This window comes from Odontesthes bonariensis, chromosome 3 (genome assembly GCF_027942865.1).
Source record: "Odontesthes bonariensis isolate fOdoBon6 chromosome 3, fOdoBon6.hap1, whole genome shotgun sequence".
In the NCBI taxonomy this organism is placed as follows: Eukaryota; Metazoa; Chordata; class Actinopteri; order Atheriniformes; family Atherinopsidae; genus Odontesthes; species Odontesthes bonariensis.
This window is the reverse complement of record NC_134508.1, coordinates 32,962,899-32,982,137: the sequence shown is the minus strand read 5'-3', so window position 1 is coordinate 32,982,137 and position 19,239 is coordinate 32,962,899. Positions and strand designations below refer to the sequence as shown.

General features: G+C 39.4%; 1 protein-coding gene across 1 annotated transcript; it reads left to right on the top strand.

Annotated features, from left to right (window-relative positions):
- The first annotated feature begins 5,488 nt into the window (after window positions 1–5,488).
- Window positions 5,489–18,167, top strand: spdef (SAM pointed domain containing ets transcription factor). The gene is made up of 6 exons (XM_075462239.1): window positions 5,489–5,779; window positions 12,846–13,299; window positions 13,965–14,162; window positions 14,353–14,400; window positions 14,650–14,784; window positions 16,881–18,167. Exons 2-6 carry the CDS (start codon window positions 12,855–12,857, stop codon window positions 17,057–17,059), a joined length of 1,005 nt encoding a protein of 334 aa, XP_075318354.1. The 5' UTR covers window positions 5,489–5,779; window positions 12,846–12,854; the 3' UTR covers window positions 17,060–18,167.
- The last annotated feature ends 1,072 nt before the right edge of the window (window positions 18,168–19,239 follow it).

The window sequence follows — 19,239 nt, the reverse complement described above, 5'->3', positions numbered from 1 at the left end:
GTGTGACCCAAAAGTCAGTAGTTTTTGCATGACTCTAAATTGACCATAGGAGTGAGTGTGAGCATGGATGGTTGTTTGTCTCTATGTGGCCCTGTGATGGACTGGTGATTTGTCCAGGGTGTACCCTGCCTCTCGCCCAATAATCCTGTAAATAAAGAGGTTAATAGTCATGAAGGAAGTGGTGTAGTGCTTGTGATATGGTTTCCCTCCAAGTGAAAGTAAACATTCTGAAGTACTTGAAAGTGATAATGATCTAATGTGACTGCTTCCTGCAGTTGCTCCTTGTTTGTGATGAAATCACCCATGCAACTGTAACACATACACTTGACCTCAGTAACCTTGAACTCAGTAACCACTTTAAGCGAAGCAAAAAGCCTGTCATTTCCTAGTAATATGTGATGAACTGTAACTCTGTCATGTTAAAGTTAAATGATATGTTACGTGCCCTGAGGCCCATGTGTGTACTTAATACAACATCTAATATGGAAAGTATTTTTTACCATAAAGAAAATGCACCTCAAGATGCCCAGATTCATATTTTTCCCCCCTTTTTTCATGTATAAGAAATGCAATGTGGCCTGAAAAGTCAATTTGAATATTCAACAATAAATCCAAAGAACAAAAGTATCATTAGACATGGTGAAGATGGAGAACCCAAATGCAGAATGAAGAGAATAGAACGATGAACAACAACAAAACAAAAATTATATAAAAGTTAAAGTATCACTGATGCAGAAAATTCAGAAGTAAATCAAACATGACACTAAGAAAACCACAGGACTAACTACAACAAGAATCCATCAAATGAGCAAAGGAAACCTAGAAGGTTTCGTACATGAGGACCAAGTAACAAACAAAGAGCAGGTGTGATGATTAGCTGACTCAATCCAAGTGTGTAGGAAGAAAAGCAAGACTTAACAAAACCAGAAGATCTGATCAAAATGAGACATACATACATACACACATTTGATAGCAGTCAACGATTCACTAAATTGCACAGTAAAATGTGTGCAAGCACAAGCTACAAACAGCCATGTAGCTACATTCACTAAAGGAAGTATTTAGTGGGTCTTTGGGGAATACAATGTAGCTTTTTACATATCAAATGCAAAGATGGATGTTTCCATGCACATTTAATAAAAAAAAAGATCACTAACTCTATTATGTTGGAGTGCTCCAAAACAGCTGAAATCCAGCTAATTACAGTTTCTATAGAAGGTGTGTTCACACTAATACAAAAGATAAATATTGGCAATAAAGTAAATCCAGTGGCACATTTACAACTTAAATTTTTATGTATTTGTACAGTTCAACTTGTTTTCACTTTAAGGCTGAGTTATACTTCTTATAACTGCCCTTGCGCTTGCGTCTTGCGCGTATGTTAATGGCTCGAGACGTTTATACTTCATTTTGCTTTGTCGGCGGTTGCGTGTGCTGCGTGGCGATTCACCGCCAGGACAGTAGGTGGAGTAGCGGGTTTTTTCAATGACAAGCCTACTACGATGAAAGGAAATTCACCGCCAGGACCTCTTCAGCAAGTCTCTCTTCCATAGATCTCTTCGACTGGATTCATGCTTCTTCTTCTTCTTGTAAATAGCCGGTATTTTGTCAGATTTTCAACACCTTGGGGGTCTAAACGACTACTTTCTCGCCTGAAAATGTTTCAAATGTTGCTAAAGTTATATATTTACAGAGTTTAGCCTATAGCTTAAGGGAAATCAGCTTTTCAGGCTGGCTGATTTCGGCTCGGGCAGGAGTGAAGTGCACTGTGTGTAAACGCTCTGCATACTGTCAGATCGATCAAGTAGTAGGCGGTTTCGACCACAGCCAGTGGCTTGAACTTGCGTCTTGCGTGAAGTTTAGAAAATTGAGGTGACACACGCAAGCACGCAAGGGGGGGCTTGCAACCGCGCAAGGGCTTGCGTTGCGTCTTGCGTCTTGCGTTGCGTCTTGCGTTACCGACTATAAACCAGGCTTTACTTTCATACATTTAAAAGGGCATTTTGGCATACGTGGTAGCTGGGATCCTCATCAGTTACAAAAGTCTAGCATACCCATTCAGGTGTTTTGACTTATTCTGACTGACTCAACTATGCAGGCTGAAAGAGAACATCCTGGATCGTCTGTGTGGAAAGGAAAATTACTGAATTGATTAATGAAAAAGGAGAGAGAGAGATGCCACACATCTGCTGCAGCGACGATGAAGTCATCCCACTAGATGCGTGTTTAGAAAGCCCCCATAAGCCCCCCAATAGCCCACAATAACAACAACACGGCAGCTCTGAGCTAACAGTGCAATAGTATGCGTTCATTCATTCATTCGGCTTAAAGTATTGGTGAAATAAAGACAGATAATGCCTTATTTAGAGACTGTATTGTCTATGCCCTGTTCTCTCACGTTATATGGATATACGCGGATCTTGAGTGATCTAGAAATCTTCCGAAGGATGCCGACTTTCACCAAACTGTTATCGGTGAGTAGATTTTACGCCAGAAATAAGGTCCAGATTTAAAAAAAAACAAAAAACTTCTCATTTAAGGGCATATTGCTATGTTAGTGATTTTGCATTGAACAGTAGAATTGGATAAGTTGAGAGTGGATAAAAGGAGCCATTAAAAGAAAAGGGGATTTTTGGTATGGTATTTAAATTAATTTCGTAACCAAAGTCAAACCAGTTTTGGGGCGTTCTGTCAATTCTAGTCTATGTTAAAGGGGAACTCCGGGGCATTTGAAGCGCAATCCCATTGCTAGAGGTTGTCAAATACTGACAGTAGGACACAGACCGGTGCAAATCGGCGCTCCCTGTGCGGCGATTGCGCTGTTTGCGCAGCCTGTCATGCTAGCCAAATACGTGGTGGCCAAGGGGCAAATTCTAAACCTTCCACGTAAAACAACAACTTGCACACTGCAGAAACGTCACACCACTTTATAAACCATCCGACAATAAAGTCACAAGCCTTACCACCAAAACCATATGCATGGTTCTCACATTACTGGCATGGGGACGTTACAAAACAACTTTATAAACAGCGTGTCACTTACCGGTTGTTGGTATGCTCGCGCATGTGAAAGCCCAAAAGAGTCAATGGACGATAATCCCATATACAAAACAATTATCTTCTCTAGAAAAACTGCGTTCAAGTATTTAAAACATTACAACAATATTACTGGGCATGTATTGTAAGGCTTGTGACTTTATTGTCGGATGGTTTATAAAGTGGTGTGACGTTTCTGCAGTGTGCAAGTTGTTGTTTTATGTGGAAGGTTTAGCTCTTGCACCTTGGCCACCACGTATTTGGCTAGCATGACAGGCTGCGCAAACAACGCAATCGCCGCACAGGGAGCGCCGATTTGCACCAGTCTGTGTCCTACTGTCAGTATTTGACAACCTCTAGCAATGGGATTGCGCTTCAAATGCCCCGGAGTTCCCCTTTAACTTCAAAGGAAGGTAATAAAATTTGCATAATTTTGGATCGAATCAACTAAGACTATAGTTCAGCAATGAGTTTGGTCTTTTCAAGCTCCCCCTTTTTAATATACTTATTTTTCACCCCTTGCATTCCTCCTCTCAAAAAGTGCTGCTTTCCCTCTTGCTTGTCTCACATGCACTCACTGCCATCCCACCTTGACCTACCCCAAAAGGACTGAGAACTTTTTTTTCCATTTACGAAACAATTCTATCCATATAGAAATACAAAACACAACCAGAACATCGCAAGTTCTGCAGTTTCAGCAAACTTCAGATACACAGGGTATAAATGGTATTATTTGTATTACTATTGTCTAATCCACTTTTAAATCCCATCCAAAGGCATTTGTGGTCATGCATAATCTCCTTTTATCTGCTAAATTAGCTCATTGTGCAATTTTTCTGACAGCACCAGCCAGTGATCTCATCATATTTATATTCCCCTCGATGAGCAAGCAAAGCAGCTCACTACGACTGCTTTATTCACAAAGATCTTCCCAACAACTAGAGGTCCTATCCCATCTCATCAAAAACTGAGGACCCTGGCGGCTGGTTCTGTGTTGGATTATGTAGCAGTGAACTCTAGAGTGCATTCTGACATTTCTATTCTTCAACAGATTTGGAGAGTAAAACAGTGCTGTAAACAAGGTTAGCACTGGTAATATCTTGCTAACATCTCCCGCTGCCATGTCAAAGGAGGTTATTTTTCTGATTCTGACTCAGACCAAGGATATAACGGCACATAAGCCAAAAATCCTCCTTATCCAGACCACATATAAACGTCAGTGGATATCTACCCCGGAAAGATGTTTTCGAAAACGTTTGGTTTTACTAGTCCATGTGGACGATAAGCGCAAATGTATAGAAAAATCAAAAAAATATAAATAATCATGTTCATATGTACAGGGCCTAAGAGGCTCGCCTCAAGATAACTCTGTCAGGGTCTGCTCCAGGCTGGATCTGCGCTAGCCTGGATCTCACCATCCATGGAGTCTGAGTGTGCACCAGAAATTTGTTCTTTTATCAATTATACTTTTCTATCTCATTTGTTGCAAATGTGAGATACATTTATTTGGTGATATTTTTGAAAGGGGAAAAAACTAAGGTTTGGAGAAAAACCCTTGAAGCCTTGAGGCTTGTGTTTGCTTTTTCACTCTGACAATATCCTATTAACTATTTGACAGTTTGTGAAAAACAGACATAGTTTCTGGACCTCAGAACATGAAGTCAACAAGAATGTGGCTTAAAATCCAGTGCCAGCTGCTCACTCGCAAAATATCTCTGGCTCCAACTGACTCATATTCAATAAGCATCAATTTCTCTCTCAGTTACTGACATCTTCCCACAGTTTATTATCCTCTCATTTGCCTCCTTCTGATCAGTGGTCATTTTGAAAAAAAAATCCAGAATTGAATAGATGTTAATTCTCAGAAATTGAGTTTTTAGGTAGTTTTCAAGTATTATTCTTCAGCACCACCTTCTTATCCAAATATGGTTACCAGTGGCTCAAAGATGGCAATGGCCAAATACTGACCTCAAAACTTGAAAACAGCAGTTCACAAACCAATGGGTGATGTCACGGCTACGTATACTTAATATACAGTATATAAATACGAAGAGTTAAATCCATGTGATCCTGAACAGCTCTTTCACACCTTTAATGGTAGCTCAAATGATTTTTTTAAGCATAATATAACATTTTATATATCATAAAATATTAAAATGGAAGTGCTTTTAGCAAAGATAAATGACTCAAATTTTGTATTGAACTGAATGTGCTTCCTTATCATCACTTCGAAGAGCCATTCACATATCACACATGGAAAAGTAATTTTTTTCGTGACTATTTAATCCTGAATCACTTTGAATTGTTTCACCAAAGGTCATGAGTAGTGTTTGAGGTCTGAAGTAATCTGGAAAGAGACTTCCGTACATACACACACCCACACACACTGTTGTAAGCATGAGTAAACAAGGCTGCCCTATAAATATCAATTGCAGCCAATGGTGCTGGAATTCCTTTGCACACAGTCGCTCAGTCACTTGTCCTCGCTCTGTCGCACTTTGTACACACCCCCAGCAGGTGCTTTCACTTGAGGTTAAGTTTGCAGTTGTGCTTTAGACTGTGCCTTTCAGGTTAGGTGTAAATTTGCTAAAAAGCCTGGGACGTTCTCAGGCTTCAGCCTGGGGGCTCAGCAGCAGACATTAGGGGGTCCTCAGGTACCACCATCTGAGGTGAGCATCAATCGGAAGCAGCGTTTTCTACCATCCAATCAAGTCTTGTCTTCTGGCCACCTGAGCATCTTGCGGTAAGAAAAAGAAATGCCTTAAAACAACTTAAATATTTGAATCTATTTTATCCAACATGTATTTTATTGAGGTTGATAAAGAAAAGAAAACATGTCTTACCAGGCATAAGAGTAGCAACGGCTGCAGAGCTTCAGTAATATTTAATAATGATCAACTTAGACACAGACCACAAAGCTTTGGCAGTCAGTGAAATAATAAAAATAACGTAATGGGATTTAGAATTTGAAGTTTGGTTCTCATTAAACTGATAAAGACCAACATTTACGGGCAGGTACAACAAAGGGACATTAGTTACGTTAGCAGATAATTCATTCAGGGAATTCTTTCACATCTGCAAATCAAGAAAGAGAGAAAAGAAACTAAAATGTGCTTTTGTTTGGACGCAGGACCCGTTTCTTGCTCTCATGGATGTGCAGCTTCACACAAACTTTCCCACAAACTAATTATCATAAAGATGTAGTCTGACTAAAAAAAAAAAAACACCTCCTGACATGTGTTGACATAATTGTTACTTTGTGTTACTGCTTACATCATTACTGCTCTCCAAGTTATAATGGAAGATTAGATACATTTAAAAAAAATTTTTTTAGAGCTGAATATTAAATCTGTCATCGCTGCCAGTGAGAAAAGATGGGATAGAACTGAACTGCTTGCTCTGTTATATCTGCCAGAGCAGGTTTCTTATCATCCTCTCTTTATTGTTTATTACATCCTAAGTCTACATAACAACTCTGATCTGACTCAGAAACTGTACAACTATGACTGTAACTGTCCTCCAAAATGTGTTTTATTCCTGGAAAAGTCCATCTTCATTCTCCTTTTATGTTACTCCATCTCCTCTCTTATCCACTAGAATTGACTGTTTTTAGCCAAACAAAACTAAATCTAATCAGGCAGCAATGGTTTTAAACCGAGGCATAAGAGAGCATTTCTCACAAAATGGCGCTAATGTCCCAGCATGCGGCATGGTGTGACGAAGCTTTATATTCTCTATACTGTACTGTAATTTTGTCAAAACTGTCAAAACAAAGGAATCCCATCCTTCTATCAGATTTGTACAAACTACTGTTTTGGCTCTGATGCTTTCACTGAAGGAGAATCAGCTCACTCGGCACGCTCAGAATATTCCTCTCTTGTAGTTCAACGTGTCGTTAATGTAGAAATTGTCGCCACCTATTGGTCTGATATCACTATTTTAGCATCGTGGGAAGTTTTGCGTTCTAATCTGGAGTTAATTTTTTTCCGAACCCAGGGAAAAATATTCATAGTGGTGTGAACAAGGCCTGTATTAGTTATACGAGTTACGAGTCAGTCAGCAACACAAAGAGAGATCTTCTCCTTTTCTCCTTCTTTGTCTCAGGATGATGAGTCCTGCCATAAGGGAATAACATGCAGGCATCAGGGGGAGTTTGGACAAAGTTAAATGCTCATCTCCTTTTGTATTTCTGTGGAAGTGTCTCATTGGATGCCCCCCCCCCCCCCCCTAAAAAAAAAAAGACACAAAAGGTGAACTACTACCATAAAATAGTACAAAACACATTTATCTTTTGAATCTGACAGCAGTTTTCTTGATCCATCACCTCACAGCTGTTAAGGGGAAGGTGCACCTCTTAAGGCACGCATGATATGTCTGTAGAGGCAAGCGTTCATTCCAGGATCTGTCATCACAGGAAACTAAATGTTTTGATGGATTTTCAAGAGAAACGATTGGGTACAAATGCTTGATGAATATTTATGACAATATGACAATATTTATGTAATAAAGAGGCGCTGATCACCAGAAACATTAAAAAAATTAGATTTTCAATGTTTCGGTCCTCATTTTGAGGAAGGCCTCAGGGCCAAAGCATTTATAATCAATAGTTTAACATATATGGAGTGTGAAAAACTTTTAAAAGATTTTTTTAATGATACATGATACCCATATCCATATCTGATATCTGTCATTCACACATGGGGGCAATCCTGCACATTTTCACACAGGGTGTCGTGAGTTGACCTTCATACTGTTGTACACACAACAAAAGTCTTGATGTTGAGCTTAATCTGACTCAATCATTGTCACTCATAATTGCTTTGGTTTGGTTGGCAAGTTTTTCACCTACATTTTGCGCAGTGAACAAACATATCTGATATATGCTCTGCAGTGATACTGGGATTTACTCTTGTCAAGTTTTCACTCAAAATTTTAAGAGAATTTCCTTCCTACAAATCTAAATCAGTGTATGTTTCCATCCATTGCTGCAATGCAAAGGAAGAGTTAGGAATTGGAAGCAACAAGTAGAGCAGTTGTTGATGCTAATGTTCAAGTAGGATGCCGTAATTACAGAATAACAAAACCTAACAAACCTAAAATGAAGTTAAACAATGTTGAAAACATGATGAAATGTCACATTTTTGTTTGCTTATGAGGATGTTTAAACCTCCAGTGCAGAACTCCCTGTTCGACAGTTAGAGTAGTTACACATGCACATACACTGTTGATGTATGCTTTTTATGCACCGTCGTAGTAATCCATGTTTGTCTTTGGTGTTGATGTCATTTTGCTGAGGACTGTAATCCTACCTCTGAGGGGTGATTTTTTTTTCTTCCTTTATTCTTATCTTGATCAACTGGAACTTGTTTGACAATTCTTTCACATCTGACTTCATCTGTGATGCTCCCTAAATCAGCTCAAGTGAACTGATCATTGGAGACTTTGCTTCTGGTGCAGCAGGAATATGCCCACAGATTTAGGGTTAAACATTTATACTTCCAGAACCCAAGCTGTAAATCACATGTTTCTTTTGCTCTCTCAGTTTTGCATTCAAGCAGGTCAAACTTAAGACAAACTGCAGTGCATCAGCACAAAAGACCAGAGCATTAGTGAAAGTTATTTTCCCTCCTTTATTCATATCATCATATCATTGCTGGTGATTACAGTACATCTTTGTGTTAAATGTCACCTTATAATGGAAATTATACTGATTTCTTTCGGTAACTCTTAAAACCTTTCGTTATAGCCTTTCTGATCTCCTGACAATAAACACTTCAAATCAAAGTGTAGAAGCTTCAGGCCATATATCACAAGTTCAATTAAATTCATATAGCATCGTACCACTTGTCCACATGGACTTTTAACTTTTAACCCTAACCATTCCAGGGTGAGAGTGCAGTAGAAACCAAGACTCCTCCCAAAAACAGGCAATGGCGGGGGGCAGTTTAAAGCAATACAATGTAACTTCTCAAAAAGCCCATTATGGAGCGCCCCCTACAGGCTTGGAGGTAATGTACAGTTACACTGTCGTAAATACAACACCCTTTCGCTTTCATGTTTCACGTTTGTTGACGAACCGGCCAGGAGTCAGAAGGTGCAAGCTATGCCGACCGAGAAGGTAAGAGTAATCAAATGTACCTGGGAGCGTGAGAGGGGTCTATTTGTTTTTGCGGTAGGTGTGCCAGAAAGCAAGTCGAAGTACTTCCGCTCAGCTCCCAGGCCGCTCCAGCAAAGTTACATAGCGCAGTTTTTCCAACTCAGACCCCCGAAGGGCATAGGAGACAGGCCAATCGTAATATTAAAACTCATTCTAGCCGCACAATTTTTTTCAAGCTGTTATTCTAAGGTAGAAATGTTACATAGTATTGCTTTAAAGGATCTCCCTTTGAGTTGTTTTTATAGATATCAAAAAAGGTTTATTTAGTTTTTTTTGATTGGAGGGCTTGTTGCAAAGAACAATGGACTCACAAGTGGGAGGGAAATAGAAAAGTCTGTGGATGATATGATGAAAACACATCATCTTATATGAAATACGTGTTATTGTACTAGAATTATTATTAGAATAATCTATCTTCATCTGCAAAGAGAAAGAAAAACACAACTATTCTACAATTATTTAGACCTTTTTGTGAAACTGCAACATCAGGTGCCGTGCACCATTGTAGCTCTTTCACATTGAGTTATGAAATCCGGTTGTCATGTGTGACGGTATGTCTGAGTCATTAAGTATAAAAACATTCCTCTTTTAAAATGAAATAAGACCAACAGCAAAGCATTTTAAATGGTTTGGTTTCCAAGGATATTGGCCGGATTCGGTGCTCCTAACAGCAGGAAGGAATCACTGTGTGCCCATTGGCAGTTAATGCAACCCGCATTGGATTGGGAAGAAAGTGTACAATAAAATGTCATAGTAAATGGAGTCAAACAGATAAGAAATGGAGATTTGTGGCCTGTAATAAAGAAAGGCTGCATGCAAAAAAAAAAATTGGCCTCTATCTGCTTTTTTCAAAACAAACAAATACCTAATGAGTTACACATGAGTTTAATTTATAATGTGAACAGAGCACCTGCACTTATCACAGTTGCCATAAAAAAATAGCCAAAGGCAGCAATCCACAGATCCAGATCACTTCCTCCATCCAGCAGACTTTCCTTTCAACTAAAAGTCGTGTTAAGCAAGAAGAAGAAGATGAAACCAAGATTCCTTTATCCTTGTTCTCTGAACAATAAAACTTCCTTAGTTGGTCCAAGTTTCCCATGAGAAACAATAATGAGGAAAAAAGAGATCTTCTTTTTAGGCTCACACAGCAAACAGTCACGCCTGGCTGTTCACGCTCCCTGAACTCCAGACTCAAACAACACCAGCAGAGCACTCTGCCAACATTTTGGTCACCATTAGATAGATGGTTTCAAATCGCATCCATGTCCTTTTCTTTTTCCACCTCAGATTGCAGCATCCAAGTTTCCAAAAACAGACTTTTTAGTTGGTTTTATCACTACTCATTAACTATAATTCAAACACTAAGCTGACATTTTGTCGGATAACTGTTCAGCAACAATGAAGAATTAGATATAAGGTTAATTATAAGATAGACTGATTGTACTATTCTGCAACTTTTACTACTTTTTAGGACAAGATTCAGATGTGAAGAATCTGTCTTGTATTTTATTTTTTTTCTATTTTTTTAGGAATCACAAGCTCTTTAAGACAGTTTTTGCTGTTTTATTCCATTGATAATATAACACTAAAGTCACTTTTTGGTCAATTTATTTCATGTTTTTGTAGTATAGGGAAATAAGATGAAAAATAATCACCTATTGCATGTTAAAAGAAAGAATGTTGAGAAAAAATGAGCTTCCCAGGGTAGACGCCAGCATAGTGGTGTCAGTAAATGGAGCAAGCGCTAATGCTCCTGAAATGAATATAAGTATCTTGACCAAACTCATTTAGAGATCAGTCAGGGTCTTAATCCCTCTCTCCCTGGGGGTGTGAGTTTGTGTCTTTTTTCTTGTGTCCCCTCTTCCTTTTGGAAGAAGGTAATATGGCTAAATTTGCTTTGCTAATGGGTTTAGCGCAAGCTGTTACAGAGCAGAGTTGACACACAGCAGCAGGCTGGGATACCAATGGCTTTTAATCTGACTCCTGGTGGAGTGAAAGGGAGGATGGGTTATAGTTTACGAGAAGTTTGGAGATAAAAGGAAGAGTGGGTTGAGGTTTTACAGTGGGGGGTTGAGGAAAAAGACAAGATGGAGAATGTTTTTGGGATGCATGGACGATAACTTAATTTAACACCGGAGAAGTTTGGTGGCAGGGAAAATGTAGTTTCTCAGCACTTTTCACCCATTGCACTAGTCCTCTGGAGCCAAAGTCAAAATATTAATCTCAAACAATATGATAATCATTTTTACATTTAATGTTTATGTTTATACATTTAGCAGATGCTTTTATCCAAAGCGACTTACAAATGTGGATATAACATTACAGCTAACATCAAAGCTAACAATAAGCTGCATAGAAGGAAAACCACTAGTCAGACTCTGTCAGGGGTGACAGGGGTGACAGTGTAGAGATAGAGTGCAGGCATAGATGGAAGTACAGAAAGAGAAAGTGCAGTAGAGGTAATAGGAAAGTACAAGGTAAGTGCTAGCTTTATTGATATATTTCACAGTGCCCAAACATAATTAAAATAAAGTTTTTTTTTGTTATAGGACCACAATCAGTCCGACATGAGTCAAACATTTAGATTAGTTTTACATCTGTAGAGTCTTTTTTGTCTGTAAAAATACAAAACAAACAAGTGTTCATTTTATTTCCAAATGAACCTTTCAGTTTGGCCTGATAGGTGTGATCTATCATTTTGTTAATTTTATGAGATTTTAATTGTTTGTCCTTCTGACAAATCAAGCCATGAATCTCCCTGAACATGTGTTGTGTGAAAGCACACTTCCTTCACAACTGATAACAAGGTGTGTGGCATCAGTGTGTCTTCCCATATGCCAGCTGGGCCAAGTACACATTATTGGTGCCATATGCAAGATTACACTTGCTGCTTACATCCATAAATGCTCTTTTTTGATGGCAATCTCCTTTAAAAAAGAGGCCGTCTCACTCATAAGTCAAGGCTTCATAAAGCGGACGTTATAGTTGTTTTCAAACATGTGGTTTGGGGTAGATTTTGTACATGTTCCTCTGTATTATCTAACTTCCATTTGATTAAAATCTCCAGCTGACAGTGGAGACAGAGGGCTGCAGAGACGGCACCTTGAAAGCCGAGGCAGGCGGCAGAGTGGCCTCAGGTCTCAATACAAGTCACCCACCCCCAAGAAACGGACCATTCTGGGCCACTGACCCACAAATAAGAGACTCAGTCAAATCCATTTTGCCCCATGCCTGTCAACGCTGTGTGTGTTTTAACGCTCTTGAGGATAATTTCTCCAGTGTCTCCATTAGACTTTGGGGTCCTTATAAAGAGTCAACCGGCACAGGCTCACCTCAGTGCTTCATATAATGCATGCTTAACCCTGATGGAGTTTCTTACAAAACAGTTGCTGGTTATCAGCTAGAGAATTGCAAAAAAGGAACTTGAAGTCAAGGTAATAATGAACTCTTGTCAGTTGCAGATTTAAAATTTAGATTCACATGTTACCAAGAGCTTATGTGACATGCAGATCTTGCTAATGACATCTTATTCAGAATCAATTAAAGCTTTTTGAAGGACATTTTTCAATGCTTTTACATGCTTGCATGGCTCTCAGTTCATGTTCTTGCCACATATTATGAATATAATTTTCCTTCCCTTTATCCTCAGGTATTAGTTATGTCAAACCCAGTGAACAGTTTATCAGAGGGTGCAGTGTACGGGTCCCGGATTGGGATGACAGAGGACTCCCTTGCCCTTCTGGAGCGAAGCAGAGGCTCAGGAGAACCCTGGGACATGGGGGACTCTAAACTAAGCATGGAAGCTCTGGAGCGTAGCGTGCCAGGACTTTATCTCTCCTGCTTCGACATGCTCCTCACTGAAGATGCCACGTGGCTGGTGAAAGTTGCAGAGGCGTCCCCTACACTGGCTGTACCCATGAATCGCATGGAGATCCAGGAGGAACCGGAGCAGTGCCCCGTCATTGATAGCCAGGAGCAGGGACTTTCTCCTGGGCTGGAAGGGCAAGAGGAGGAGCGATCTCTGGAACAGGTGCAGAGCATGGTTGTGGGAGAAGTACTTAAGGACATTGAAACAGCCTGCAAACTGCTCAACATCACTCCAGGTAGGCTGCTTGGTGACACACCTGCTACCGCAGTTTGTCATTTTCAGGAGGTGTCTTTCTGTATTTATGAATATAACTGACGAAGGGGAAAAAAAAGTGTTACTCACTGTTTGCAGATAAAGAAATATTGATTCAGAGACTCTTATGCTACTGGATCTTATTCCTAAAATCAACACAATTTTGTGTGAATAGCCCAGGCAAGATGACAGATCTCCTAAATTATATTCTTTGACGCAAAGCTGTGTTTACCCGCTCCAGGATCTGTTTAATCCTGACCTTTTGAATGAGTTCTCCTGGATTGTACAGTGATGTTTCACTCCTGCCAGCAGAAGTGTACACAGACTAAAGGGCGAGGCATTTCTGGCTCATAAAGCAAACAGAGGAAGTGTCTTTTTTATGTATTGTACAGGCTCTAGCTGTTGTAAACCTGTGCGATCCCCAGTCATCTGTTCTCCTGATTAGAACTCCAGCAGTATAAAAGTATGATTGCCTTGTGGTTTCAGAGGCTTTATGATGTATAACAATATACAGACTGTATAAAGCTGAAAAAAAGGACTTAACGTCACTAAATATGACTTCAATCTCAATGAAAAAAAAGGCCTCAAACACAGTAGTTTGTGTAGCTGAAGCTGGAAAGTTTTCTCATATTTCATATCTACCAACAGATCCTATAGAGTGGAACACAGGGAATGTCCAGAAGTGGCTGCTGTGGACTGAACACCTGTACAGGTTACCCCATGCAGGAAAGGCATTCCAGGACCTAACAGGGAAGGATATGTGTGCTATGAGTGAAGAAGAGTTTCGCCAGCGCTCCCCACAGTGCGGAGACACGCTGTACGCACACCTGGACATATGGAAATCAGGTGAGTGAGCAATATTTATTTAAAAAGCTCATCATGACCAACTCCACCTCCTATGATGACTTTATTATCCAATGTTTGGCAGCTGACAACTTTGTTTATATAGGTTTGGTTCAATTAAAAGGGACCATTTATTTGTTTAAAGAAAAAGCAATTTCCTGTAATTGATTGTCTGTCATGCTTTAATCTCCAGCTGCTTGGATGAAAGAGAGGTGCTCAGTTGGAGACACCAAAACTACAGGTAAGATGGATTCCCTCACGTTTGCAATTTAAAAACATCAACCGACTTTAATAAAAGCCGCTCACACAGTTAGGCAAAATAGGTCCAATCCACAGTGTTTTTAATGGTCTTTTTCCATAAACCATTTATTTTACTTTTAACAAAAAAATCGATAAACTCTACAGACCTTTGGTCCCCATGGTTGCTTGATATAAATAAATTACGACACACTTCCTTCAAAAAGCATGTGTTTCGTGTTTTTTTGTAAAGGCAGCGAGGAGCTGTGGTCCGAGGCGGATTCTTCGTGTTCAGGTCAACCTATTCACCTGTGGCAGTTCCTCAGAGAGCTCCTCCTCAAACCTCACAACTATGGACGATGCATCCGCTGGCTTAATAAAGACAAAGGTACGATATCAGCAGGCGTCTAACAGAGCAATTCCTTTTTGGTCAGGGGATTTCATTGCTATCTTTTTAGAATGTACAGCGTCTTTGAGCATTTGGAAAAGCGCTATATAAAACTTATATTATTATTATTATTATTATTACAGATTTAAATGAAAGAAGTGACAAACAAGTGGTGCATGTTTGTGTGACAATGTGCAGGTCTTTGATGGACCTGGATTAGTTAAAGGGTCAGTTTTAATTTAAACCATCAACTTTTCCTCCCCATATTTTTGTGCCTAAACAAAGCCAACAGCTCAGTCTCTCAAGAAAACGTGTAACTAGTATGTCCACATGTCAAAAATGTAGTAGCATCACAATAGAGGAGCAAAACATTGTGAGATGGTTACGTACTTGCCCTGTTTAGGGAATGTGAAGCTAACCTCTAATCAATAGTTTATTCTTATATTCATATCAATCATGTGTTTTTAAGATGTCCTATCCTTACTATATTTTTATCAAAATGTTTACCTAACCATTTATGCTTAACCCTTACCAACTACGAGTGACAGCAAAGCAAAGAGATAAAAAGTTATTGATTTGGACCTGGACTCGGTCCTCCTGCGTGACAGTCCACAGTTTACGACTATTGTCCACATCTTCCGACCTCCTTACATTTCACAAAGTTGTAGTAGTTGTAGTGAGGACCTAAAGGCAGACTCAACCAGGCAGGCAAGTTGAAGAAATAAATAAACTAAGACATAGAGGATGCTATGGCAGGAAGACCAGAAACACAAATCCAAAGTTCATAGTAAAACATTTCGGGAAACAAAAAACAACCAAGACATGAAACTAAGACAAACTATGGAGATGAAGACTCGGATCTGAGAAAGGACAAATGAAAACCTTGGACTATAAATACATTGAGCGAGGTAAAGAGTAACAAAGAGCAGATATGGTAATTAGCAACTGAATCCAGGTGTTTGGGAAGCAGACAGCGAAGCCAAAAACGAAATTTGGGCACGGAAATCAAACATACAAAGCCACAGAACACACAATTATGGAAATCAGAACAAGATAACATAGAACCACAACCAGAACTGAACACGTAGACCATGACATAAAAACTTTCACCAATCGATAATCGTGGCATTATCACATTTGATAATGTCATGTAGACGTAAGAATGAAAGATGTAAGAATGTTACAATTTGCAAAGGGAAACACAGAAATATACTGTGACATTTTTGGAACCTTGAAAATCTGTAATGTGTAGTTTTACAATTTTTGAGAGATATGTGACAACATTTTCGCAAAATTCCAAATGCAGTCATGTTCAGACGAAGGCATGCATTGCTTTTGTGGCAGTTTGGTTCCTTTATTGCAAAAACTTACAATAAATTTTTTTGCTGTGGACCTGCATAGCTATTCCACATTCTGGAGTGAGACTGCATTGTATGTGCACATCAAGTGAAAACAAAACTAACTGGAAGAAAGTAAAAGCAGTTCTCCAAACTGAAAGTGCAGTGCGGGATTCCTCCACCATCTCAATTTTTTAAACTTGAAATAATCCCACATCTCAGAAAGACTCAAGACTCATATCAGACAGTAGATATGTGACCAAAGTGATTGCTTAGATTTAACAATGTGTTGCTTGTTTCTTTAAGTTACAGTCAAACTAGCATAAGAGGTTAATTCTTATGATTACATGTGATCTTTACAAGTTCTTTATCAAAACACACCCGTTGCCTTTTATCACTTTCACGAATCACATGTAAATTCCCATCAATTCATCTCTAAATCTCTCAGTTTAGCTTCAGGTGTTGATCAGCTGATTGCTGTTGCTGAAACAGCTCTAATAATCAGCTGATAAACTGACAAAAAAGATTATTCTTCAGCTCTTCATGTGCTGCAAAAGTATGTTCTAAAATACAAAAATAAATTCCATGCACCTATGTTTTTCTTTTGTTCAGTTTTCATAAAATTTTCGTTCCTATTTAGAAATCAATGAGAGTAAATGATGGAATGATCTCCATATTTCTCTTTATTTGAACATACAACACACGTAACATACTTTTTGTCATGTGCTGTTGTTAAAACATTGTTGTGATTCCTACCAGGTATTTTTAAAATCGAAGACTCGGCTCATGTGGCGAGACTGTGGGGACTCAGAAAGAATCGACCTGCTATGAACTATGACAAGCTGAGCCGCTCCATTCGTCAGTACTACAAGAAAGGCATCATCCGCAAGCCTGATGTGTCTCAGAGACTGGTGTACCAGTTTGTTCACCCAGTATGAGGCTTCAGCAGAGTGGGAGGAGGAGGAGGAGGAGGAGGAGGAAACTTGCAACGTTAGAATGTAACATCGTATCACCATGTCCTCAAACACCAAAGCCTGATTTGAAAAGCTACATGGAACACGTGCCGACACTTTAACTTCCAGTGGTGAAATGACTGGCAGCTGCCGCATGGATACTTTTCTGTACGGGGGTGTGAGGAACAGACAAAACTGTGTGGCTGTGGAGGCATTTTTCATGCAAAAGATTAAAACAAACACAGATGAAAAACAACAAACTGCCTTTCCGTTTGCATAAATCTGCCTTTTTTTTGCATAATGTGATTGTGAAACTCAGAAAGGTACTTTGATTGATCTTCCAGACAAGCCTCAGCCCGTCTCCGATCGCCTACAGCTACTCCCGTTCTGTCTTTTTGTTTCACTGATATGAACTCCACCGCTGTGTTGCTGAACCCGTTCAGCCACAGGACCCAGCCTTCTTTGTGCTGTGTCTCGTCTATGAGATACAGAGGATACTTGATTAATTTTGGATCCAAAGGAGAGATCCACAAACCCCTCTGTGGCTGTGCTGATAATGCCTTTTTTGTCTTCTAATGTGTAGCTTGGTAAAGAGGGATGCATTCCCTAATAGCGCTATATTTAATCCTGTCAGCTCTTGTTTAAATGGCTGTGTACTGCATTTTAAGTTGTTGGTGTCTGAGACCCAAAGTACAGAAAAAAAGAAAAGAAAATACTGTTAAATGAATAATCAGTAAATGCAGACCCAATATGTGATTGAATAAAGTTTTAACATAACATGCTCCCTGGAGGATTAATTCAATTTACTTTGTCATATAATGTGTTTGCCCGAGTGAGAACTCACCATCCAAGCTTCAATCAAGACTCAATAAACCATCTTTGAACAGTGTGTCTGTGCTAACACTGAGAGTTTGAAAAGCAGGTAGAATTAACGTCATTTAAAGAAAAATGGTTGCCACTATGCAATTGAATTTCAAAGCGGGTTCTTTTCTGGTTCACGTCTTTATATGTATTTTTATTATTTCCCACCACAGCTTTCTATCGTACCTTCTAAAAGGGTTTAAAACGTTTCTTAATTGTTCGTTTTATAGCTGTATTCACAAAATAAAGATCTGCCAAGACAACATGAACTGAGGCTAAATGGAGTCCGTTGGTCACAGATAAAAAGCGCTTCTGCCTTTTGAATTTGGGAATTTCATTCAGTGACTAAGAGGAGAACTTGTGCCTACATGCATAGACACCTGATCAATAGTGTAAGTGGTGCAACTGCATCTTCCAATTTATGGTTTTACTCCTTCATGTTTATCTTTCACACAATTCAGTCTCTGCATTCAGGTGATTATATTCAAGAAGCCACTTCTCACTTTACCATTTTCAGAAACTGACAAAAAAAGGTTGTGGTTCAGTAAAAAGTCCCACTTCTTACGGCCTCCGATCTTTAATTTAATTTACATGAATTTAAATTAAAAGATATCGTGCAGATTTCATGCATAGACACATGAGAAAAGAAATGTCTTTAACCTGGATTTAAAAATGTCTACATTTGGTGAGAGCTTAATCTCCACTGGCAGTTTGTTCCACTTATTTGCAGCATAACAGCTAAATGCTGCTTCTCCATGTTTAGTTTGGACTCTGGACTTGACCAGCTGACCTGAGTCCTTGGATCTAAGAGCTCTGCTGGGTTTATATTCTCTGAACATATCACAGATGTATTTTGGGCCTAAACCGTTCTGGGATTTGTAAACCATCAGCAGGCTTTTAAAATCTATTCTGTGACTGACTGGAAGCCAGTGTAAAGATTTTAAAACTGGTGTGATGTGTTCAGATCTCTTAGTCCGGGTTAAAACTCTAGCAGCAGCGTTCTGGATGAGCTGCAGACGTTTAATGCTCTTTTTGGGAAGTCCAGTTAAAAGAGCATTACAGTAATCGAGTCTACTGGAGATGAATGCATGGATGAGTTTCTCCTGGTCTTTTTGGGAGAGGAAATCTTTAATTCTGTTGATGTTTCTGAGGTGGTAAAAAGCTGCCTTGGTGACAGCTTTGATGTGGCTGCTGAAAGTCAGATCTGAGTCTATCAACACTCCGAGGTTACGAACTTCGTCAGTGATTGTAAGGTCCCGAGTCTCAAGATATTTACCAACGCTGACCCTCTTCTCTTTGCTACC